The following is a 24,708-nucleotide window of genomic DNA, read 5'->3' as shown; positions in this document are numbered from 1 at the left end:
TGTTTCTTGACATACAAGGAAATGAAATATAAAATTTATACTAGATACTCTGAAACTCTGAAACTCATTTAGCCTAAGTTTGGCTGAAATTGATACAGCAGTTTCAAAGGAGAAGATTTTTTAAAGTAAGTCAACATGAAAAAAAGTCTTTAAAGGGCAATAACTCCTTAAGAGGTCAATTGACAATTTTGGTCAAATTGACTTATTTGTAGATCTCACTTTGCTGATCATTTTTGCTGTTAACAGTTTATCTTTATCTATAATAATATTCAAGATAATGACCAAAAAGTGCAAAATTTCCTTAAAATTACCAATTAAGTGGCAGCAACCCAACAATGGTTTGTTTGATTCATCTGAAAATTTCAGGGCTCATAGATCTTGACCTAATGAACACTTTAACCCCATGTCAGATTGGCTCTAAATGCTTTGGTTTTTGAGATATAAGCCAAAAACTGCATTTGACCCCTATGTTCTATTTTAAGTAACGGCGGCCATGTTTTTTGACGGATCAAAAATCTTGGTACAGGCTGTCTGTTGGGAACCTTGTCTGGAGGACAGGTAGTCCCTACAGTGGGATCCAATATACACAAAATATAGTTATCCTATTACACATAAGTGAGAGTTTACTAAAATCTGCTGTGTTTTTTTAAACATAAGCAATCACTGAACCAAGAAAAAAAAAGTAAAAGGGCATTGGACATATGAAAGAACAAACTTTGAAACATAAGGTATTTGTTTATAAGATATAAAGTATTTGTTTCTTCTACCCTCTGAAGTGCTTTCACTGTTGGTTATTCATCTCACTGTGGATGCTTTTACAAAAGCAAATACTTTATTGGAACAACATATTCAAAAGGGTATATATTGTCACATGGACTTTTCCTGTTCCAGGAGATAATAGATATTTGCAGCTGGTGTCTTCTCTCGCTTTTTGTGATGTTTAAAATTTAAATTTGAAACCATGGTATGTCAAAATCTGATGTCTCATGTTAATAGTAAGAGACACAATCTCTGCATGTTGTCAGGATCTTTATAACAACCACACTCTTAAAGTTCTGTCTTATCCAACATGCTCTTATTCCCCAGTGGCAGTAACACTTTCAACCTTGTTGTCCCTCTTATTGTATCCATTGTTAAACAGATCTGGTCCCAAATTATCTGATAAGGTCAGGTATTTCACATCCCATCTTTTATGGTTTGGTTTTTTTTTGAATTCATATTTTGTTGTTTTGGGACCAATTATTCGGATAGTTTTGCTCACTATTAAAGGCTGTAGGTACAGTTGCTTACATACACGTCCTATCGTTTCTGTTGGATAGTTCTCTCATTGGCAGAATATACCATACTATCTCCTTAATTAATACTTATATATTTCACAAAAAAAGTTGAAGGATAAAAAGGTAGAAGTACATCCTTCACATGAGATAATATTTTAGGTGTTGTGAAAAGCTGATAATCAGTAAACAGGCAAAGAAAATAAACACATAAAGTATTATGAATGTTCATTATGTATAAAGATATAAGAAAACAAAAAGAGCATGATAGATAGAGATAGTGCAATAGCATTTAAACAATTAACAACTATAATAAATTACAAAATGCTAAACATTGCTTAAAAGTTAATCAACCTGGTGGACATTTTGCTTGTTTTAATACAGTGAAGATGAAAATAATGTTTGATACAAACTTCAAGGTTTATGTATTTAAAGTATGGTACAATTGCACATCTTCAAAATTTTCATTCATTTTCAATGGAGTTGATTATAAAACTAGCAAATAAGGATAAGATGGAACAGCAATCTTTTCACAATGTAAAAATCTCACCACTTTTTCAGAAAATTGTTACTTACAGAATTAAACAATACATACATTTAATTATTTCCCCTCTTTTTAGATATGTTTCATCAATACAATAAAAAAACAATTAATTTCTGAATTTGAAGACAACTGTTGCTATTGGGGTTTTTTCTTTTTGTTTTGTAACATATACATATACATGATATATATTTTTTTCTCACACATGTAATAGAACCTGAAATTAAGTTATTAATCTCATTACACATGACCAGGATTTTTTCATTTACATTTTTTCGAAAATTCATTTATATCATGCCTACACATATGCATGTACAGAGCTGCATGACAGCAATATTTACAAAAATAACTTTGTAGTTTCCGTTTAAACTCCAGCAAAACTGACCAATTAAACATTTTTGTATTAATGATTTACTAAAATGAATTACATTTCTCTACTGACAATGATTGAATACAAAGTTAATATTTGTGTTTTGTATACATGTATATAACGGAGAATATTATTTTTTTGACATTTCTTTTCTTGTATTTAAATTAGGTTGTTGGTTCTACTTCTACATGTTCTACTACAGATGCAGCCACAAGTTGGGCCAGTTCTTCCTGCGATAGTCCTGTCTCTACTTCCTGTGCGTCTTCCGGTACCTCTATTAACCCTTCCTCATTGTCGGCTGCAGCATCCATCACATTCTGTACATGAATTTGATCTTCCTCTTCAATATTAGAACTTTCTTTCTCTTCCTCCTGTTGTTTTTTTAGTTCCTCTAGTTCTTCCTCCTCATGGCCTCTCATGTGATTGTCTAAAATTTGTTTACGACTAAATCCAAAATTACAAATATCACAACGATAAGGTGTTTTCCCTGTATGTGTGCGGTAATGTGTCTGTAAGTTCACTTTCTGAGCAAACGCCTTCTTACATACATCACATTTGTACGGTTTATCCCCGGTATGGATTCTAATATGTCTATACAAGTCTGATATCTTAGTGAATGATTTTCCACACGTATCACACACGATTTTACCGCTGTGAACTTTCAGATGGACGTGGAGACGATACATGTCACTAAATCCCTTGAAGCAGACTCCACATTTATATGGAGTGTCATCACCGGCATGGATCTTCATGTGCCGTCTTAGATTACCACTCTCATTGAAAGCTCTCGTACAGATGGGACATTTGTAGGGTTTCTCACCTAAAATGTATAGACATTATACGTACAATGTAAAAAGAACAATCATTCATCTACAGTAAATACATGAAATATAAAATCATATCTTACTATTAAAACACTTAGAAATCTAAAACTAAAATTGTGTGTGAACTCCACCTCTCAATTTTTTAATAGCAAATAGTGATTTTAGTACTATATAGTTGAATATTTTCTAATTTGAATGAATTTGTTAAGCCCTTTATAGCTTGCCAGTTGGTTTGAGCCAAGGCTCTGTGTTGAAGACCGTAGTTTGATGTATAATGTTTTACTAATACATATTGTGACTTCGATGGAGAGTTGTCTCATTGCCACTCATACCACATCTTCTTATATCTATTTCATCTATTTTTTCTTTGAGAAATAGTTGGCTAATTTAAATAAAATATACTAGAACACACCCGTGATTACGCGGGTCCGTGACTGAATCAAAGTATATAACTATGTGCAAGCCTTATTTTAGTATTAGTATTGTCATCTGATAAAGTCATGCTGATTATAAGATACACAGTTTTCTCTGCTTTCAAATCTTTTTGTTTGAACCCGTCGAACTGGAACTTATCAATTATTGGTAATATTAATTATTTGGAAAACAAATGGTCCTGGAAGGGAGTATTTTTTAATCAACATTATTGTCCTATATCAGTTATAAATAAAGTTGAATTTTTTGATTCGCTGTTTTACGTCATGCCCACTAACAAATTGAAAACTGTACCTATACGCCTTATTTTTAGTCCACATTTTTAGTATTCGTATTGTTATCTTAAAAAGTCTTACTGATTAAAATACTACAATTATATGTAACAATTTGACAATTTAGTAGTGTCAACCCTGTGATTATGACTTGTGTATATAGCATATTAATCCTAAAGACACCGTTTGGTGGTGCGCCTGTCAGATGCGGAACGTTCAGATAAGGTAATAGGTAACAGGTGAATATACTATTGGTATCGGTATCGGACTCGATCCGGAACTTCTTAATTATTGGCAATATTAATTACGTGGAAATTAACAGGGCCTGGAGTGGTGTAATTTTTAATCTACACCTTTGTGCTATATTAGTTATATATAAAGTTGAACTCTTTGATTGGTGGTTTTTATTGATGACGGCTGACAAATTGGACCTCGTAATTTTAGTATTATAGATGTAATGTAAATGTTTACCCGTATGAATACGCCTGTGCATCTTAAGTTCATAACGATGCATGTATGTCTTGTCACAATCATTACACTTGTAAACTTTGGCATGAGTATGTGTCTTCAAATGACGATGGCAGTTACTCTTACTGTTATACTCCTTGCCACACACATTACACTTATATATGTACTTAGTATCATCTATTCCATCACTGGGGTTATAATCTAGGTCATTATTCATTATACCAGACTCATCCAGTGGGTCTGCAGTTATTGTCTTAGGAGTTTCAACGCCATCAATTGTACCATCCTCGTTCACGGAGACATCCATTAGATTACCAAGATCTATCAATGTAGCCACTTGTTGATTTGGTAATGTCACTTGATGACTTTTGACCATGAACTGTTTTTCTCCATCAGATGATTCTGTTTCTTGAATGGTTTGTTGTGGGGGTTGGGCCGTGTGTGTTGGTTGTTGTGTTTGTTGTGTTGGTGTCCGTGGTGGCGGCGGCGGTGGAGGTGATGGTCGATCAGGTCTACGTGGATTGGTCTCTATTATAGGTCTCAGATTAGCTTCATCTTGCTCGTCTTTGTGAGTCTTCAGATGTTGTAGAAAGTTGGCCTTCTGAAACAAATTTCCACAATAACCACACATATAAATTTTCTCTTTTGCATGAGTTTTTAGATGATTCTGCCAGTTAGCCCTACGTTTATAAGTAATGCCACACAGTCCACATTTATGAACAGTTTTATCACTTTTCTCAGACTCGTCATCCTGAATATTCTGTATAACACTGGCATTGGAAAATGACTTTCTGGGTTTAACAGGTTTAAATGTAGTTGGAGGACGTCCTCGTTTTCTCTTTCCTCTTCCAAAATTTTCCTGGTTTTCTTCATCCCGAATCATCTCTTCTACTTGTTCATCTTCTACTTCTAAGTTAGTATCTTCTGTAACTGTAGTTTCTTCGTCTTCTTCTACTGGAAAGTCAGTCTGAACACCACTGTCAGCAAAATCATAACTGTTATGATGTGGTACAGTTGTGTTTTGGATACCTATAGTACGACAATAATGTCCTTTCCATTTGAACTCTCCCTCTGCTCCGGTATCAACAGTAGTGTTGGAGTACACAACAATCTGTACAGTTCCATCTGGTAAATATTCTGTTTTATAGTTCCCTGCTGGTATCTGCACTGGTACCCCGTCAATTAAGATTTCTTGATTCATTCTGAATCTATACGCTTAACTCAATTAACACTGAAATGACAGAGAGAAAAAATGTATAAAAAAGGCAATCACAAAACAAAACTGAAAATGGTAAAAACTTAAACTATCTCTTAATTTGTATAAAATTCTTTTATATAATTAGGCTGGCAGTACTCTTATATCGGTGCTAAGTGTATATTGTACATGTTTTTACATGTTTTATATGTGTGTAGGTTTTTATTATGCTTTGTCTTGAAAAATCAATAAAAAAATATTTTTATAAAAAATTGGAAAATTTTCATTATGCTATAAATGAACTGAAAATCGTTTAATTTTTTTTTGTCGCTTTTTTTTAATTCCCGCATTTGGGCAGAACGTAGTAATATACTTCCTTCTTTCAGTCTCTTTGTTGTGAGACTTTGGGTAGTCTTGTAAAATACAGGAACTCAAGGAACACAATACCAATATTTCATTTTCAATAATTCTTTAATATGAATTGACTTTACCTGATGCATTGTGTTTCATTGTTTACATTGAACATGATGTCATAACTTAAATAATGTCACAAGTAAAATCCCTAACATTAACAACAGAACCAAACTCGGAAACATGACAGTATTTCGTTTGGGTTTTTTTAAGTGATAAGAAACCTCAAATTAAAAAATATAATGCATATGTTTTTTTATAACTCAATGGATAGTTTTCATTATAATACTTATGTGCATATATATACTTTTTTCTGAAGAAAATTCTTTAACTTATTCATATTTAAAAGAATTTCAATCGTTAAATTTCGGCTTTAAAACACGAACTTTAATTACCTGCCATATTTTCACAACAACTCTGACCACTTGAAAAAAAAATTGACGATTATAAGAAATATATGCGAAATAAATGAAAAATTCTTGGACAGACGACTTATTTTAAGATGTTTGTATGCATTGGTTCAAGAATTGGAAGAACATTATTTTTCACCGGTCACTCGTTTCTTATGACTTTAACAAATATGTACATGTAAGTTACAAAAAAAATAATTCATACAGACTTTGTCCCCATTCACGGGTAACGCCTGCCTCACATTCATGATATTAGTCATTAAATTAGTATGGCGTTCATTATCACTGAACTAGTATATATTTGTTTAGGGGCCAGCTGAAGGACGCCTCCAGGTGTAGGAATTTCTCACTATATTGAAGACCTGTTGGTAACCTTCTGCTGTTGTTTTTTTCTACGGTCGGGCTGTTGTCTCTTTGACACATTCCCCATTTCCATTCTCAATTTTATTAAAACAAAATAAAACTACCCTTTCTGGTTTCAAGAGGTCATAATTATTTGGACTAGGTTGCTGCATGTTTATTGTTGATATCTTTTTTTGACAAGGAAAAACATTTTCCTTGTCCTTGACAAGAGATGACAGTCAGACAGATCATGGATGTCATAAAAAAAATTTACACTTCAACAAAGATTTTTTTTTTAAAGACTGAATAAATTGAAAAAAATGATCCATTGTTACTAAAGAAGTAACCAGAAGCGGAGTTTGGCAAATCGAAAGTAGAAATCCGCTGAGAAATCTACAAACAAAACGCTTATTCTACCCTAAATGTCGAGATGATGCTTGCATATCTGTAGAGCCTCATGACTGCCAAGCTTCTGACTGAAAGACTTTTCTAGGTTTGAGAAATATTGTCCGACTGGGAACTCACAAGTAAGAATAGCAAATATTTGGTGAAAAAATATGAAACTTACACCTCTAATTCACAATTTTCTATCTAATGTGCAAGACTAAATGGAATGGCGTCTCCCGCATTACGTTGACAGTAAAAGGGAGTTAAATCTAAATAGATTGCAACACATTCACAATCTTTACATATAGCGTCTGCTATTTTGGGGTCCCTCAAGGGTTTTCTTGTCTTTTTCTACCATGAAATAAGCATATATAACCAATAAAAGACTTTTTCAATTTGAATAAATTTTTTTTAAATATTCTAGAATAAAGAAAAATATTTGTCATATTTGTTTATATTAATGAATCATTATTGCAACCCATATTGTGCCTTAAGTGTTGCTGAAGTTATCTCCCTTATAGTTGACTGCCCAACAGAGGGCGGGTCTTTTTCAAGAACGCGGTATAGGAAGATTAGTGGCAGACATCTTCAAACGCACACATAAATTTAAACTTTAGGTGAATATAGGTATGTTCCCTAAATCAAATGATTTCTGTCGTAAGCCAGAAAACAATTTTGTCCACGTGCTATTGTTGTGACCTTGGAAATTGACTATCAGTTCAAACCTCTGAATGATTATCAAACGGAAGCTTTACAGCCATTGAAATTGTTGGCATTCAAGCATCAGATTGATTACTTGGTACAGTGTGCGCTTGCACTCGAAGAAGTTACTTTCACTTTGTCTTTTTGCACGTGCAGAAGTATAATATAGAACAGTTCTCTTGTATACACAATAAAATCATTTAAAAATATAAAGCGTAATATGCAACTTATAATTGCTTAACCTCAATATTTGTTAATTTCCAGATGTTCATAGAAATGGCTTCTTTACGGGTTACACTAATGTTCTGACAGTGTCCTGACACAAATGAAAATGCTAAATATTTTTTTTATTATTGAAAGGATTTACTTGAAATTTGGAACCAAGCAAGATGAAATCTTATATTTAATGAATAGAATTAAAAAAAAAATTAAAAAAATATCTATAAGAGTTTGAAAACTTGACCTGACCAACTTGACTTTGAAACTACTAATGGGGGTCTCATACACCTTATCGCTATTTGTCCGCTATTACTGGATATCACACAGGTTCCCGTAAAAGTTTGACGTCATAAAACAAAATGTCTGACGCCACAATGGAAAAGTGAATGTTGTATGCGTCAAAAGGTCAAGTGGCTGGGCCGGCCGCCTGAGTAGGCTAATAGCGATAAGGTGTATTGGGGGGTGGGGGGTTTCCTGATCCCGGATCCGGCTTATAGTTATGTCAGATTCCTGTATCCCTCTTACACTATGTACGTAAGCAATTCTCATTTTTTTGTCATTTCCCCGGTCCTGCTAGACCTCATTTCCCGTTTTTCCAACTCAATACTTTGACTTTCACGTGTCACGCTTACAAAATATTGGCTCTCCCTTGTCACAATGAGACCCTCACAAATGTCCTGACCGAAATAAAACTGCTAAAAGGTGTTTTATTATTGACAGGATAGACTTCAAAATCAATACCAAGGAAGATTATGATGTAACGGAGGGGGTCGGTGACGACACCTCCCGGGACGTGTAGCGGCCAGTACTTCGCCCCTATTCGACCATTGGGATACCTGATATCAGATTATGGCTGAACAACAGACAATGAATCAAATGAAACTATAATTTTATTCACAAATGTACAGTAAATGCATGAATATTAAACAAAGTCGGAAATAAACAGGAGTCAGAAAACTTTCTTAAGCGGAGTTCAAAAATAAAGTAATTTCAAATGTAAAATGAAAAATAGAGTGTTCCCAGAGTTAGTCTTAAAAATAAAATAAGGTAAATTTGCTTCGCGTTGTGTTTTAAAGTGGTAAAATTGCACCAAAAAGGGGTGACTAACTCTTGTGAACTGCACCGAAGTGGTGGCTAACTCTAGACTCGATTAGTACTAATATTAGTTCCGGCGAGTATTTGGAGGCCTGTGCAAGGCCGACTCCGACTGAATATCAAATGATATCCTAAACTTGTCATTAATCAGGAGAACTTTAACATAAAAGGTACTGAAGAAAAGTTAAATAAATGAATATTCTTAAAACATTATAAAAACATCAAAAGTTAAATACTAAAACAGTTAAATAAATAATCCTTACTTTTATCCTACTATATTTAAATCAAATTTAACTTAAAATAAACATTTAAATACTAAATAATTAATCTGTCCAAATTAAGGGGAATTAATCAGGCACATCAAAGCACATCTATTACAATGATTAAAACATTTAATACAAAAATATAAGAAGAAAAAAGAAAAAAAATATTTTTCAAAGTTACAAAACTTGACCTGACGAACTATGTCCTCCCGTGACTAATGTCCTGACCAATGTAAAATGCTAATAACTTTTTTTTGTTCTGTGAAGGATCGATTTTAAATTTGATGTCAACGAAGATTCTAACATTGAATATAGAGATATATGAAAAATTATTCAAAAAGCTAATTTTAAGTGTTAGAAATCTTGACCTGACCAAAGTTGAATCTGCCCTGAGGCCACGTTTTTGTGATAACAATGTTGCGCCATCTACCGGAAGATAAAAATCACGCCAATTCTGAATACATTAGTCTAACCAATGGTAGCACTTGAACTCTTCAATTTGGAGGTAAAAACACGGTAGCGTCTAGACAGGGACTAAACTTAACGCTCGCCCGGGCGCCCGGGCGACCAGATTTTCGGCTCGGCGAATATATTTAGTCATCATGGTAGCCCAGCTGGCGACTGTAAAAAAATTGAAGTAAATCCCATTTGTACCCTTTCCCCCGCGATATTAACAAAGACTGTTCCCAAAAGGAAACCTGTTTGTCTTATCAAAGCGATATAGAAATATAGAGTATTTCCGAAAACCAGTAGGTTATTTCTAATCACTGTATTAGAGGATGGCTTGGATTGAGATAATATTTAATGTTCAAAGAAAGAGCCATATTGTCTAAAGGTCAACAGGAAGTTGAAAATTTGAAGGGAGATAATTTTGTTAGGAAACAACCTAAAATAAATATTGTCAAATCTTATGATACATTTCTGGTGGCAATAATTCAAATATTATAATGGTAACCACAGAAAACATTTTCAAGACTACAAGTAGGATTTCACAATAAGGCTTCATTAGAAAAACTGTTTTGTTTCATACCATGAACATACATTTAAAGAAGAATCAAAGAAGTTTGTATTTGAACTTCTTGTATGAATGATCCTCCTTACGTGGGAGCAATTAACAAATGTACAAGTTTGTTAACATAAACATCAAAATGATTTGCTTTGCTTCATGGTATGATAATTTGATAAAAAAAAAATCTGACTGGAACCAACATCAAGAACATATTAATTTCTGAATAAGGTTTAAATACAACTAATGTTCTCCAGCTGAGCCTATAGCTAGCAATATTCAAGGTAATTTATACAAAGTATCCTTACAATCCCGGTTATTGCGCTAAAGTGCCCTTTCAGAAAACTAGCACCCTTCTGCCCTGAGATTTAAGCTGGAACACTGTTAGTAAGTATATACTAAGTAATTTTCAGTTTTGTTTTATTTTAGTATAAATATTAGTGGGCTCCTAAAATTTTAAGCGGGCCCCTGAAAAAAATATCTTAGGGGCCCAGCTGGCCCCTAGAGAAAAACAGTTAAGTTTAGTCCCTGCTAGATTCTACACACTTGGTAAAGCCGGAAATGAAAGCATACGTCAACATTCATGCATTTGTGCATGAAACATACACAGGAACTTCTATTTGTTGATTAAAAACATTCAAGTATTACTAAATATAGTCGTATGTTTAGGGATGTAAAGGCTTGTTGCACAAAAAACACGTGGCAATTGTTTACAAACACTTTCTACATTTACACGTGATCATGTTATAGGCGCATTTTGATTGGATGCAGCGAGTTTTGACTGCAACCAATAAAAATCCTTACCTTGTGTCTCCAAAATTTTATCTCAATCTGCCAAGGGTGAAGAGAGCGGGAGTGGATCGTAACCCTTGGCTAGCGAAGATGATCTAAACCCAAAGCATTTGACCAAATCTCTCAAAACAAAATTGTTCATTAGGTCAAGATCTATCTGACCTTAAATTTTCAGACCATTCAGGCAACCAGTTGTTGGGTTGCTTCCCCTGAATTGGTAATTATCTTTAATATTATTATAGATAGAGATAAACTGTAAACAGCAATAATGAACAGCAAAGTAAGACCTACAAAGTCAAGTCAACATGACCAAAATGTAGTTATTGCCCTTTATAATCGATTTTTAACAGTTTTCATAAATTTTGTAAATTTTTACAAAATAATTTCCACTGAAACTACTGGGCCAAGATAGAGTATATAGAGACAATTGTAAGCATCAAGAATGTTCTGTAAAGTAAGATCTACAAACACATCACCAAAACAGTGATATTGTTTGCCTTAAATAAGTGGAGAACACATATTTCCCCTGGAAAAGATTCCGAATTTGAAAAAAAATGGCTTAAAATTATTCCCTAAAAGAATTTTTTTTCCCCCCAAACAGTGCAGTCTCAGTAGTAATTTTTTGTGCATGAATACATAAACACTACTTAAAAGACTATATACCTAAGTCAGGAATCTGATGTACAGCAGTTGTCGTTTGTTTATGTAATATATACGTGTTTCTCATTTTGTTTATATAGATTAGACCGTTGGTTTTCCCGTTTGAATGGTTTTACACTAATAATTTTGGGGCCCTTTATAGCTTGTTGTTCAGTGTGATCCAAGGCTCCGTGTTGAAGGCCGTACTTTAACCTATAATGGTTTACTTTTTAAATTGTTATTTGGATGGAGAGTTGTCTCATTGGCACTCACACCACATCTTCCTATATCTATATATGTCATGTATGTGCAGATTTGAGGGTCTATTTATGTATTATTACTGACAAAAAGGGGTCTTATTTGAAAGCAGGTTTGACTCTTGAAAGGGGGTCTGTAAATTGAAATTTCAGTCAAATTCATGGTTATTCTAAATTTCCCAATTTGATGAAAATTACGCATATTTTCCCAATAAAAAAGGGTAGAGGTAGTTTTGAAAAAAGCCAACAATATCACTGCTTGAAAACACAATTTTGTCATGAAGCCATCTGTGTCCTTTGTTTAATATGCACATACACCAAGGTGAGCGACACAGCCTCTAGTTATATTGTTAATGCTTGTGCTCTAACTGATAATACGGTCATGAAATATATGACATTTTATGGACAAGGTTGTTGATTGAACCATTAATATCTGAAACTTGTAAAGAAAAAAATAGATTTAAACTACTGACATTAATACATCAGGAATCTGATGTACAGTAGTTGTCGTTTGTTTATGTAATATATACGTGTTTCTCGTTTCTCGTTTTGTTTATATAGATTAGACCGTTGGTTTTCCCGTTTGAATGGTTTTACACTAATAATTTTGGGGCCCTTTATAGCTTGTTGTTCAGTGTGATCCAAGGCTCCGTGTTGAAGGCCGTACTTTAACCTATAATGATTTACTTTTTAAATTGTTATTTGGATGGAGAGTTGTCTCATTGGCACTCACACCACATCTTCCTATATCTATGTACATCAGATATTATTCAAATCTATTTATCTTTACATGAAATAGCATTAGCATGATACTTGTAGCTTTTATTTGTCAAAATATATAAATAGGAAGGGTACTCAATATCTCAGCTGCTCACCCCTACCACAAACAGGTCCTAATGTCCCTGAGACATCTATTCACCAGAAACCAAAAGACTTTGTTAAGTTAGCAACTATTTGTCATTTTAATGCAACAACTTTTGTAACGTTCATTTTTTATTGGATAACGTCACTTATTTACATGGCATCAATTGACTATTGATGCTACGGAAAGTAAGCGTAATCGCAGTCAGCATATGAAAGATTTAAACTACATGTTTCAACATTGTTTTATGTGATCAGTTTAATTAGAATGGAGATAACAAATTTTAAATATTGTATTTTATGCTATCACAGCGTCAATATGGGATCTGATGTTTGCAAATACCCATTTACTGACTCAGCTAACATGTTGCCAGTAAACTTAATTTTCGACCATCAAATCCCCAATTGATGCCATCTGAGCTTAGAATACAATACAACTACAGCTAACTGCACCGACTTCAACAATGAGCAACACCCATACATGTACCACATATCAAGTTCATGTAGCAAGCTTAGTATAAAAATCCAGGAAACAAAAATGTGAATCAATTTCACATTGAAAACTAACAGCCTGATCTGTGTACCAAATGTATGTCACTTTCAGAAATATCACAGGAATATATAGTTAAACATTGATTAAATAAAAAATATTTGTAACTGTACAAGAAAAACTGTTTTAAAATCCAACTGAACAAATTTGAATAGAAAAAAATATCATTGGATTTTAGAAACTTGAATTTTCACAAGGTGGCCCACTGACTGCCCTAAGAGGGGTCCCACTCCAGTCATGCTTCAGTGATTTCCTATATAATCAAACATTTTTTTTCCCCCACATTACCCCTCCCTAGATCCTTATTCATGTAATGATGTATGTACTCTGTAAGCACTATTCCAAGGTCAACAGGTCCTGTCTGAAAGGATATAATATTATTGTTATTTGTTGTTTGTTGTTACACATGTAGAACTTAACATGATTGCTTTTTGATGCTTATAATTTATCCATTGGTTTCTGATTTCAGAAATCCATGATGACAGACCACAGTGATGGTCAGCCCATGTATATATTACAGGAAGGTGGGGAGGAGGATACCAGTACATTAGAATCCCAACAGGGAACAGTCAACATCTTTACCCAGGATGGTCAAATGGTAATGGAAATCACAGGACAAGGGGACAATACTCAGTTTGCTGATTATGGTATAGATGAGGTTCAGGCAGGGGAACAGATGTTACAGATAGCTAACACTTTTATTAATGCTCAGGAAGGAGAGCCACATTTATTACACATTGCTAACACTTTTACTGATCAAGGCAAAAATAGTCAGGAAAAAAAGACTGACGAAAATTATGACACTCATATTAAAGGGGAGATCATGCAGTCTGAAAATGGTAGTGAGGAAATGCATATTGTTTATGGTGAAAATGAACACATGTATTCTGTACAAGAAAATTCAAGCTTAAGTTCTGGAGAGCAGTCGGTTCTGGTTCAAATTCCTGAAATACAGAATATAACTGATCAAAGTTTTATGAATTCTGGGGTACAAACTGTTGATGACATTTCACAAGACGATAATCAAGAAATAATAATAGAAGGTATGCCAATACAGTATCAAAATCTGCAGAATGTCCGATCAGAGGTTTTACCTGATGGTACAGTCCAATTATACGTGGTTGATGAAGAGGCTGCAAAGGAAGAAGACCAGACTACCGAGAGTGACGAGAAGTTTATTGTTACTGAGGAGGAGCAACCTTCTGTTGTATCTGTAGTCAAGGAGACCAGGTACCGTGATGTGGCCACTCAAATCACATGCTATCCTAAGTTTTCCCGCCAGGGTTTATTTGATGTAGCTACTCAGGTTACTAAGAGAGATATTTTAGGTGGAACTGTTAAAAATCGTCAACTTCCAAATGGAACAACTATCATTCAAAACAATATTAAAACTCAAAATCAAAGCACTGTTATACTAAATGCTGGAGCAAGTTCTCAAATGGTCTTCTATAAATGTAATATATGTGGGAAGTTGTACAAAAATAAACCAAACTGGCAAAATCACATCAAAACTCATGCTACTGAAAAGGTTTATATGTGTGGACATTGTGGTAAAATTTTCCAGAAAGCCAGTTTGGCATCCCATTTAAGAACTCATTCAGAATTAGCTCAGATTGCTGTCTTTGAAAATTTGCCAGACAATATGAAGCGTAAAAATCATAAAGCCATACCTGGACTAATACTGTCAAGTGAAGAGGCTTCTATTATAGAACTAGATATTATTGATGTACCGACAGAGGCTGATGAATCTATGTTACCAGAGCCAGAACCCGAACCTGAACCTCCACAAGCCGATCTATCAGAGGTTTACACAGATAACGACATTCCTGCCAAAATGCACATGGAAGTTGAAGCTGAGACAGAAATACAAGAAGGAACAAAGTCAAAGTTTGTTTACAAGTGTAACGTGTGTGGTAAAGAATATAACAGTAAAAGTAACTGTCATCGCCATTTAAAATCTCACACAAATGACAAGGAATATAAGTGTGGATATTGTGGTAAAGGTTTTACACATAAATATGAAGTCAGAATGCATTGTAGAATACATACGGGTGAAAAACCATTCAAATGTCCAATCTGTACCAGGGGATTTAATGAGAGTGGAAATCTACGTCGACACATGAAAATTCACGTCAAGGACGAATCTCCATACAAATGTGGTGTTTGCTTTAAAGGATTCAACAATACAGCTAGGTTAAATGCTCATATGAAAGTACACACTGGAGAAATTGTGTGTGATACATGTAATAGAAAATTCAATAAAATCTCCGATTTGTACCGACACATTAGAATACACACTGGTGAACGTCCGTATAAATGTGATTTTTGTGATAAAACTTTCTGCCAAAAAGTCAACTTAGTCACACACAAGCGGACACATACAGGACTTAAAGCATTCAGATGTGACCTCTGTGGACTAGGGTTCAGTCGTAAGACGATACTTGATACACACATGCAAACTCATGACAATCCTGCTATTGCTAAGGATAGGGGAACTGTTGAACGTACACCTGTTAAGATGGAACCTTCAGAGGAATTACAAATTATAGAGAACGAAATGTCACGAGATCAGTCACAGATAAATAGAGTGGAAACCACACCACGTGAAATCATTACTACAGACAGTGGTACAGAAATGGAAATAGAACAATTAGCTATTCAGCAAGATATATCATTAGATGAAGAAATTCATGTTCAGGAAGAGACTTGTGTAACGATAGGCTGACAATGGATCTTACTTCTATCAATGAATTTTTATTTATTTATGTGCATCAATGATACAGAGAAAATATGGCTGTAATAAAATATGCATTTAAAATGTGATGAATATTTATTGAAAATCATGTTAAAACATCATCGAAAATCTTCAAATTGATGTATACAAAAAATTTTCATTGTTGATTACATTATAGATTTAACAGTCAGTCATGTCAGTTGGTCAAATTCAAAAATTGAAATATGCATTACCTTTTCACAAATTGTCAGTAGAATTTAGAATTATTTAAATTTAGAAGGGGAGAAATACATGCAATATGATGGTTATATTCTGCTTAAACTGCAATTTTACAAATGAAATATTGAACTCATTTTAGCTTCTTTGCATTTACTGTAAATTCAGAAATTATTGCGTGCATTTATTATTGCAATTTTGTCATTTTAAACTTAAATGCGATTTTAATTTTTACGATTTTGAGAAAAATCCTGTTAAATTCATTTAAAATATTTCAAAATGCGAGTTTAAATTATTGCGTTTAAAACTCCGTTGCATTTTTCGCAATAATAAAAACCTTGCATTAATTTCTGAATTTACAGTATACATTTTGTAGTTATAACACCCTCTTGGATAAAGCTGTTGATCATGTGCATGTCTATAACAAGATCATAGAATAAGTAAGAGTTGAAATTAAAAAATTAGAAAAACTGATGTCAGCCAGACCACTGTTATTTTTTTGAACATATTGAATGGTCTTTTGATAAATAGGTGATACTCTTAACTACATGTATTAGAATTGGAAGGGATAAACAATTGCAAATAAACCTATAGCTATTATACAGTCTTCTACATTGTTAAAAATTCATATAGGTTCATTTTCTTACAGCTACAGATTCATTCAATTATTTTGAACTGATTTAATATTTATACTGTACAATCTTACTGCTATTTATTACATGTGCCACAAGCATTCTTTTCAACTCCTCCCTCTATTTTTTTGTCATCAATTTACTTTTGCTTGATTATAAAATGTCTAATTTTATTTAGCTTATATAAATATCTCAAAAAGACTAGTGTGAACTTTCTACATCAGTTTGTCATTTTAAAAAATCCTCTAAACAACCTATTAGCTGGAAAAAAAGAGGTGGTATGATTATCAATGAGACTTCTGGCCACAAGAGAACAATTGAAACAGACATTAACAACTATAGGTCACTGTATGACCTTCAACAATGAGAAAAGCCCATACCACATAGTTCTCTATAAAAGGCCCAGAAAAGACAAATGTAAAACACTTCAAACAAGAAAACAGAAGGTCTAATTTATGGACAAAAAAAATAATAAAAATAAATATGTTACACATCAACAAACAATGCAACCACTAAAGTTCTAAATTTATACAGGCTCTTGACTTGGACATGTACATAGATTCTGAATGTTTAAACATGTTAGCAGGAACCCAACCCTTCCCCTAACCTGAGACAGTGGTGTAAAAGTATGGGATCTTGTCCATCTGGAGGGTTCATCTGACTTTGACCTCATGTAATGGATTAATGGTCATGGCTAAGTCCATACCACAGATGCTAAAATTGATGGATCAACAATATTTGGTGAATGTAATGGCTGTAAGTTTTATCCAACTGTCTTACAGGTTTCATCTGACCATGACCTTGTTTTCGTGGTTTGTTGGGTAAGTTAAGTTCTTATCAATTTGTCTGTTCTTGGATTCTGTTTAAAAATAGGTAAACTGTATTTCAGTGTAAGGAATGGTCAAATGTACCCTACTATCTCCTAGTGACAAGACTTAATTGACCTTGACAACTTGATGGATGAGTTTCTCGGATACTTTAAAGTATGCTAACTGTATTTCATGGGAGGAATGGTAGCAACATGTACTACTGGTATTATCTTTGTCTGTCAAGATTTGAACTTGATCACATTCTAAAGTCCATTTGACAAAGTTGAGTCTGTTTCTCACATACTGTAGGAAATTAATAAACGGTATTTGATGTTAGAAATGGTTGTAATTTAACCTTGACCTCATTTGCGTGGTTCATTGGTCGGTTTTTTAAAGTTTCATAATACATAGATATCGGAAGAGGTGGTAGTTGTGCAAATATGACGATTCTCCATCATCCAGGTAACAATTTATTTAAGTAAACCCTAAAAGGTCAAGGTACGGTCTTCAACACGGGGCTTTGGCTCACAACGAACAGCAAGCTATAAAGGGCCCCAGAAATTACTAGTGTAAAACTATTCAATCAGGAAAACCAACAGTTTAATCTATATAAAAACGAAAAACTAGAAACAGTTATGGACCACATAAACAGACGAAAACCACTCCACTAACAGTCAGTTTTTCAGATTTTATAAAAAAAAAAATTTAGGTCAACTCAGTGTATATGATGTTGAAAAGAATGATTGTAAAATGTACTTGTCCGTCGGTCTGGCAAAATTCATTTTACCTGACCTCATTTTCTTGTTTCATTGGTCATTGTTGAATAGTTTTTTTTGAGACTGACAGAAGTCGCAAAAAGCTCAACATTGGGATAGTGATCCGGCTGTGGCGGCTTACTGCTTGAAGACAAAGACTTGGATGCTTCATACTTGGTATACAGATGCCTTCTCATATTACTAATGTTATAAAAGTTTCTGTCCATTACCCTTGACCTCATTTTTATGGTTCAATGATTATGACATATAGTTTTCCTATTATTCATAAGAGAGAGATTAACATTACAAAAACTTGAAAAAAAGTTTTTGTAATGTTAATTTCTCTCTTATGAATAATAGGAAAACTATATGTCACAGTTTTCATTTGACCTCCACCTAATTTCATGGACCAGTGAACAAGATGGAGTTTTCGTGGTCCAGTCCATATCTAATCTCAAATACTATAAACTATAGGTCTACATAATTTGGTGTATGGAATGCTGAAAATGTTCAGAATGTGTCACATGACCTCATTTTCAGGGTTAAGTGGTTAGAGCTTATTTTCATTTTTTTGTGTCTTTTTTTCTAATATTATATGCAATAGGTCAACTATTTTTAGTGCATGGAACGATGTTTATATCTAGTCTGACTGGATTTATTTGACCTTGACCTCATGTCCACGGTTCCTTACTCAGTTTTATTTTTTTTATGTTTTTGGTCAGTTTTTCTTATATTTATAAGCAATATGTCAACTATATTTGACGTATTGAATGATGATAAGTTTTAAATGTCTGTCTGGCAGGTATCATCTGACCTTGTCCTTGTGTTCATGGTTCATTGGTCAATGTTTAGTTTTCATGGTCAAGTTTGTTTCTTAGATACTATAATCCACCATTTGCCTATGCGTCACCGATTTTGCTCGGCGGCATGGTTGATGGCTGTACGGTGACCTATAGTTGTTAATTTCTTTGTCATTTGGTCTCTTGTGGAGATTTGTCTTATTGGCAAATATACTTATATTTGTATAGACCATGGCCAAAAGAAAAATGAACATAAAACATACAAACATTAGAAAACATAGAACTTGAATCTTCATTGCAAGACTGCACGCAAAAACCAAGATTAGAGAACTTTTGTACACATTTTTTTGTGAGAAAAAAAGCATTGATCATCCTGGTTTTTGTTTTTGTGTTTCACTTTGAGTTGCTTGGTCTTTTATGTGGTGTTATCAGTAACGTGTATGTATATGATGCGGTGTATACTTTTGTTTGTCTTTTCGTTGTTTAGTGTCTTTCTCATGGTTTTGTGGGTTTTTTTTCGACTTTTAAATTTACATTGTCACTTTCGGTATCTTCTGTCTTTTTATGCAGATATAACTGTACGAATATTGAGCATGCGATATTTTTACTTTTGAGTATTGTCATCATACAACTTAGAATAACAACACTACATTTTTTAATTTAATTTGATTTTCTGACAAACACAGAGCTAAACAAATATTGCAATCTATATCCTTTCGTACATGTTGAGGTAGTATTAGTTTTCATGGTCTGGGTCTCCTATAATGGTATCGTCTGTCAGGAACTGACCAGTTGGCTTCATTGTTACCATTCCTAAATACAAGAAATGTTGTAAACGTATAAGAATTGAATTTTTTTAGGTCACAAGTTAGATAATTTTGAAAAAAAAACTTATCTGAATTTACTCAACACTAAATTATAAAACGTGTCGATAGGAAGTTGTATACAGTCACAAACTGAAGTCGTTTGTGGTGAGATCTAGAATTCTTTAACGGTTTTTATAATTTGCATTACGTCCAGTAGCAAATATCTCATGTTTATTCGAAACGAGACTGACGTATACAATACATTAAGTAGGTATTACAGTTATGAGCTTAATGTTAATGCAGTATAGGACATTTAAACTGCCACTAGAAGTGATAGATATTATCTCCGGACAAGTAAACCCCAACGAGGTATTGCATGGATTCTTAAAACGACAAAAGAGCGCGATGCAATTCATAAACACAACAGCGTAGCTTGGATATAATGCCCAAAAACCGACTTCATGCAGCTGTATATTTATATATTTGCAAAAGACAATTAAAAAGTTCTCTTCGACACGGTTTTTACTGCCGAATCATTGTTGTGTACTGAGAAGAATTGGACATTAACCGGTATAGTTCTAAAGCTGCAAAAAAGCACTTGAAATTGTACCTGTTTTCTCCTTCTGTTTGTGTTTCTTTTTTCTCTTCCTTTTTCGATGAAGGACATTCTGATCATCAATCTAGAAGTATAAAATGCTTCAAATATATTCAAGGAAGATGTATTCCTAACAGTTTTACTAACGCGTATGTCTAAAGTTTTACGTTGTAGACTCAAACAGATATAGGAAGATGTGGTGTGAGTGCCAATGAGACAACTCTCCATCAAAATAACAATTTAAAAATTAAACCATTATAGGTTAAAGTACGGCCTTCAACACGGAGCCTTGGCTCACACCGAACAACAAGCTATAAAGGGCCCCACAATTACTAGTGTAAAACCATTCAAACGGGAAAACCAACGGTCTAATCTATATAAACAAAACGAGAAACGAGAAACACGTAAATATTACATAAACAAACGACAACTACTGTAAATCAGATTCCTGACTTAGGACAGGTGCAAACATTTGCAGCGGGATTAAACGTTTTAATGGGCCCAAACCTTCTCCCTTTTTCTGAAACAATAGCATAACATCACAACATATAAAAACATACGATAAAATATCAATTAGCAGACTTAACTCAATCAAAAAACCTTGTTTTAGGCAAAGCACACTTTTATCCTCGGCAAAAAGAGCCTGAGTCATTCTTGGTTGTAACATTAACCAAGTCTTACTATGCAAATCCTTGCGCTAAATCTACTGCAGTGTACAACAACGATCTCACCACGCTGCTATGTTTAAAGCATGTAAGAATACACATGGACGGCTGAAAAAAAGTTTTTAGTTAAAATCTTAAAAGTCAGTTGTCTTATTTGTCATTTTTAGGAACTCATGATTGAACTGTCAAAGTATATTTGTTCCACCTTACAGATGTTCCCGAGTGGAAACTTTGTTATAAACAATGTCATAATACCTGTACCTGTTGGAAAACATATGCTATACTAATACTATTTATTCTGTTAGCCTGAACATCTACTGTAAATGTTCCAGAATATTTTTTTCCATTTGGAACTTATATTACGAAGGAACTTCCATTCCGTGACAGAACTACTTACATCTGACACCATTGGTTGGAATAACAAGTTTGTCACATGTTTTTCTTTATTATAATGCGGTGAAACTGAGTGTCTTTTCCCTAAAATATCTAAAAATATATCAAAAGTTTTTATCATTAGAGTAAATGCATTTATATTTATCATTAGAGACTCTAATTTAGAGTAAATGAATTTAATACTCTATTTATCATTTGAGTAAATGAATTTAATACTCTATTTATCATTAGAGTAAATGAATTTAATACTCTATCACATTATTATCCTTATGATAATTAATTAATCTGCTATTGTGTTGTCCTAAGGTTAGCATCCTTAAGGGCATACGATACAGTTACAGGGAAGGTAATGACGTTGCTAACGTAATTTGTTATTTTCGCGACGTCAAACTGTGACATATCGGGGAAAGATGCATTTTTCGACTGATTTTTATCATTCAAACTGATTTAATTTGAAAACGAGTTCATGGACCCCTATTTTTCAAAACGGCATTTTGTTTCATTTTGCAGGGAGATGATGTGACCCAAATTTTATAAAACTGTAAATAGAGGATTTTTTTTAATTTTGATAAACATGCAGTAAAAAATGACGTTTTTTCCTCAATTCATGAACATTTGATAAATATGAGTTATTTCTGAATAAAAAATTGTATATTTTTTATGATATTTATCAAATACAGAAATTACCGATTATTTAACAAAAAACAATTTATGTTTATCTTTTATAACAAAAAAGTTATGTCTATCTTTCGAAAAAGATTTTACGGCCACAAATCTGAATTTTGCGCAAATATACAAAATTTCGACCTCATTTTACTCAAAAAGTAGCACATGAAGGTATATTTTTTATTGCATATTTGATTTAATCAGGTAAAAATTAGCCTATATGCAAATTTTCACGAACTTGTAAATACAGGTTCAAAACTGTATCGTATGCCCTTAAGGAATATCATGTAATCTTTTGCCGATTAAAGGAGATATAACATGTAAAGAAAAGCAACTGATTGTTTTCTGCTTTTCTAACATTTTTTATACAATATCAAGTTTGATATAAAGGTACTTTTCAAACATGCAAAACATATAACCCTTCACTACCGTTTTAAATATAGTTTTTACAATGCCATCTTTACATACTATCATATTTTGTGTAGGTCTTTTCAATATGTTAGTTTTTGTATGCCACGAATGTAACAGAATGACTGCCAAAGCAGGCTATGATATCTGATGGTCAACTGTATATATAAGTTGTCTAGAATTACTATACTGCATCATCCATGCATGTTCGTCTGAAAGGATTCATCTTACCTTTAGCTATTTATATTAACAGTTTTCCATCCAGATATAGAAAGATGTGGTGTGAGTGCCAATGAGACAACGCTCCATCCAAATAACATTTTTAAAAAAGTAAACCATTATAGGCTTAGTTTATTAAGAGTCCAGTAGTTATTTTCGAAAATCATCACTTACCAATCCTTGGTTTCTGGTTTTGTTTGTTGTCATTATAATCCTAATAACATAAAAGAATTTTATTTATATACCATTACGTTTGCGCGCATTACCATTACATTTACGCGCAGCTTTGCATTACATTTGCGCGCATTTTTTTGGCAGGTAAACTCAGGTAAAATACAGGTAATAAGGCTTATTTAGCTATTAATTTGTTCAATTATTTTTAAGTATCAGTACCCCTTCCGTTAGTCTTAGTACATGTATGTTGTCTCTTTGACACATTCCCCATTTCCATTCTTAATGTTATCATAAGGCACATATTTTGAAAGTATTCAATCAGTAAGATTTCAGGGAAAATACAGGTAATAATGCTTATTTATCTATTAATTTGTTCAATTATTTACAAGTATCAGTACCCCTTCCTTTAGTATAAGTCTCTTAAGGCCGGGAAAAAAGAGATAAAACCGCAGATTTTTTTCGATTTTCAGACTCAATTCAATAAGTCAAAGGTGTATGCAAAATTTTAAGAAAATCCGTCACATTCATATATTGTATCTTGACCTTAAAGGAGCACTAGCTACGATATATATACAAAAATAAAGTATGATTTTTTTTGGGATTAATCATTAATTGAATTGGAATAATGAAATAATAATTTGCTTATAGCAATCAATTTGCTTTAATTTTGTTGAAATAAGCGATTATACATAATTTTTGACGGATTCACTTGCAAGTGAATACGTCATCATCATTCTAACCGATATTCATGTGAACTCAATTTAACCCCCTAGCTAGAGACTGACAACGCATGCATTGTACATGAACTGGTTATTTAAAGAAACAAAATGTCAACAATGAAAGTGAAACTACGGTAAATCATTTGATTACTAATTCGATCCACATAAATCATTCTTATACGGTTAAAAACAATAAGAAACTTATATTTTTAATCTATAAATTCAAATCAAACAGACCTATAAAAATCCAATTGCACGTGCTGGTTTAACCTATTCATATCTTTGTTTGTGTTTACATCGCTTATATGGTCATCTGAGGTCAAATCGATAGTTAATTAGATGGCATCTGGATTTTAATACACACGAAACGAACCTACATATCATCTACCCCATGCTCCGTAAACTGTTTATTTTAAACGTTTGATAGATTGGATAAATGTTTTACATTGTTATTAATCAAATGTGAGAATTTGAGTCAAATTGGTGACCATGAATTTGACAGCTAGTGCCCCTTTATACTATAACGGAGTTTTTACTTGCTTTTAGAATTCAATATGAACAGTATATAATTTGACTGATAAGCAAACTATTTTTAAAAATTAATAATTATTTATAACTTAATATAATTTTAATTTATATTTTTATCTGAGATTACCTGTAAAATAAATGCGCGCAAATGTAATCTTTAAATTGTTATTTGGATGGAGAGTTGTCTCATTGGCACTCACACCACATCTTCCTATATCTAAAAGCTGCGCGCAAACGTAAAATATTTTAATCCCCAAATGCGCGCAAACGTAGTGCGCC

General features: G+C 33.2%; 2 protein-coding genes and 1 long non-coding RNA gene across 8 annotated transcripts; 1 reads left to right on the top strand and 2 right to left on the bottom strand.

Moving 5' to 3' along the window:
* Positions 1–1,988: 1,988 nt before the first annotated feature.
* LOC134720586 (zinc finger protein 260-like) lies at positions 1,989–7,221 on the bottom strand. 3 transcript variants are annotated; one of them, XM_063582925.1, is made up of 3 exons: positions 7,110–7,221; positions 4,185–5,412; positions 1,989–3,005 (listed from the first exon to the last, which is right to left on the bottom strand). In XM_063582925.1, the coding sequence occupies exons 2-3, from the start codon at positions 5,380–5,382 to the stop codon at positions 2,350–2,352; spliced, it is 1,854 nt and encodes a 617-aa protein (XP_063438995.1). In that variant the 5' UTR covers positions 5,383–5,412; positions 7,110–7,221; the 3' UTR covers positions 1,989–2,349. The 3 variants fall into 3 exon arrangements, with proteins under 3 accessions (XP_063438995.1, XP_063438997.1, XP_063438996.1); XM_063582927.1 differs by lacking the exon at positions 7,110–7,221 and adding an exon at positions 6,957–7,053; XM_063582926.1 differs by lacking the exon at positions 7,110–7,221 and adding an exon at positions 6,665–6,902.
* LOC134720585 (zinc finger protein 160-like) lies at positions 6,957–16,913 on the top strand. Of its 3 annotated transcripts, none has more exons than XM_063582923.1 (2): positions 6,957–7,066; positions 13,780–16,912. In XM_063582923.1, exon 2 carries the CDS (start codon positions 13,786–13,788, stop codon positions 16,033–16,035), a length of 2,250 nt encoding a protein of 749 aa, XP_063438993.1. In that variant the 5' UTR covers positions 6,957–7,066; positions 13,780–13,785; the 3' UTR covers positions 16,036–16,912. The 3 variants fall into 3 exon arrangements, with proteins under 3 accessions (XP_063438993.1, XP_063438992.1, XP_063438994.1); XM_063582922.1 differs by lacking the exon at positions 6,957–7,066 and adding an exon at positions 7,432–7,553 and having other exon boundaries at positions 13,780–16,910; XM_063582924.1 differs by lacking the exon at positions 6,957–7,066 and adding an exon at positions 7,455–7,543 and having other exon boundaries at positions 13,780–16,913.
* A 2,990-nt stretch (positions 16,914–19,903) lies between these two features.
* Positions 19,904–23,265, bottom strand: LOC134723135 (uncharacterized). Of its 2 annotated transcripts, XR_010107986.1 has the most exons (4): positions 23,183–23,265; positions 21,720–21,808; positions 20,673–20,742; positions 19,904–20,069 (listed from the first exon to the last, which is right to left on the bottom strand). It is a non-coding gene; the product is annotated as an uncharacterized LOC134723135 (long non-coding RNA). The 2 variants fall into 2 exon arrangements; XR_010107987.1 differs by lacking the exon at positions 23,183–23,265 and having other exon boundaries at positions 21,720–21,839.
* Positions 23,266–24,708: the final 1,443 nt, after the last annotated feature.

This window comes from Mytilus trossulus, chromosome 6 (assembly GCF_036588685.1).
Source record: "Mytilus trossulus isolate FHL-02 chromosome 6, PNRI_Mtr1.1.1.hap1, whole genome shotgun sequence".
NCBI classification, from domain to species: domain Eukaryota; kingdom Metazoa; phylum Mollusca; class Bivalvia; order Mytilida; family Mytilidae; genus Mytilus; species Mytilus trossulus.
The sequence above is the reverse complement of the archived record's forward strand: the minus strand, read 5'-3'. Positions and strand labels throughout refer to the sequence as shown.

Coding starts and splice junctions, on each gene's coding strand:
- LOC134720585 (XM_063582924.1), top strand. CDS start 13,786: ATGATGACAGACCACAGTGATGGTCAGCCCATGTATATATTACAGGAA.
- LOC134720586 (XM_063582925.1), bottom strand. CDS start 5,382: ATGAATCAAGAAATCTTAATTGACGGGGTACCAGTGCAGATACCAGCA. Junction 3,006..4,184: donor GCACAGGCGTATTCATACGG/GTAAACATTTAC, acceptor TATACATTTTAG/GTGAGAAACCCTACAAATGT.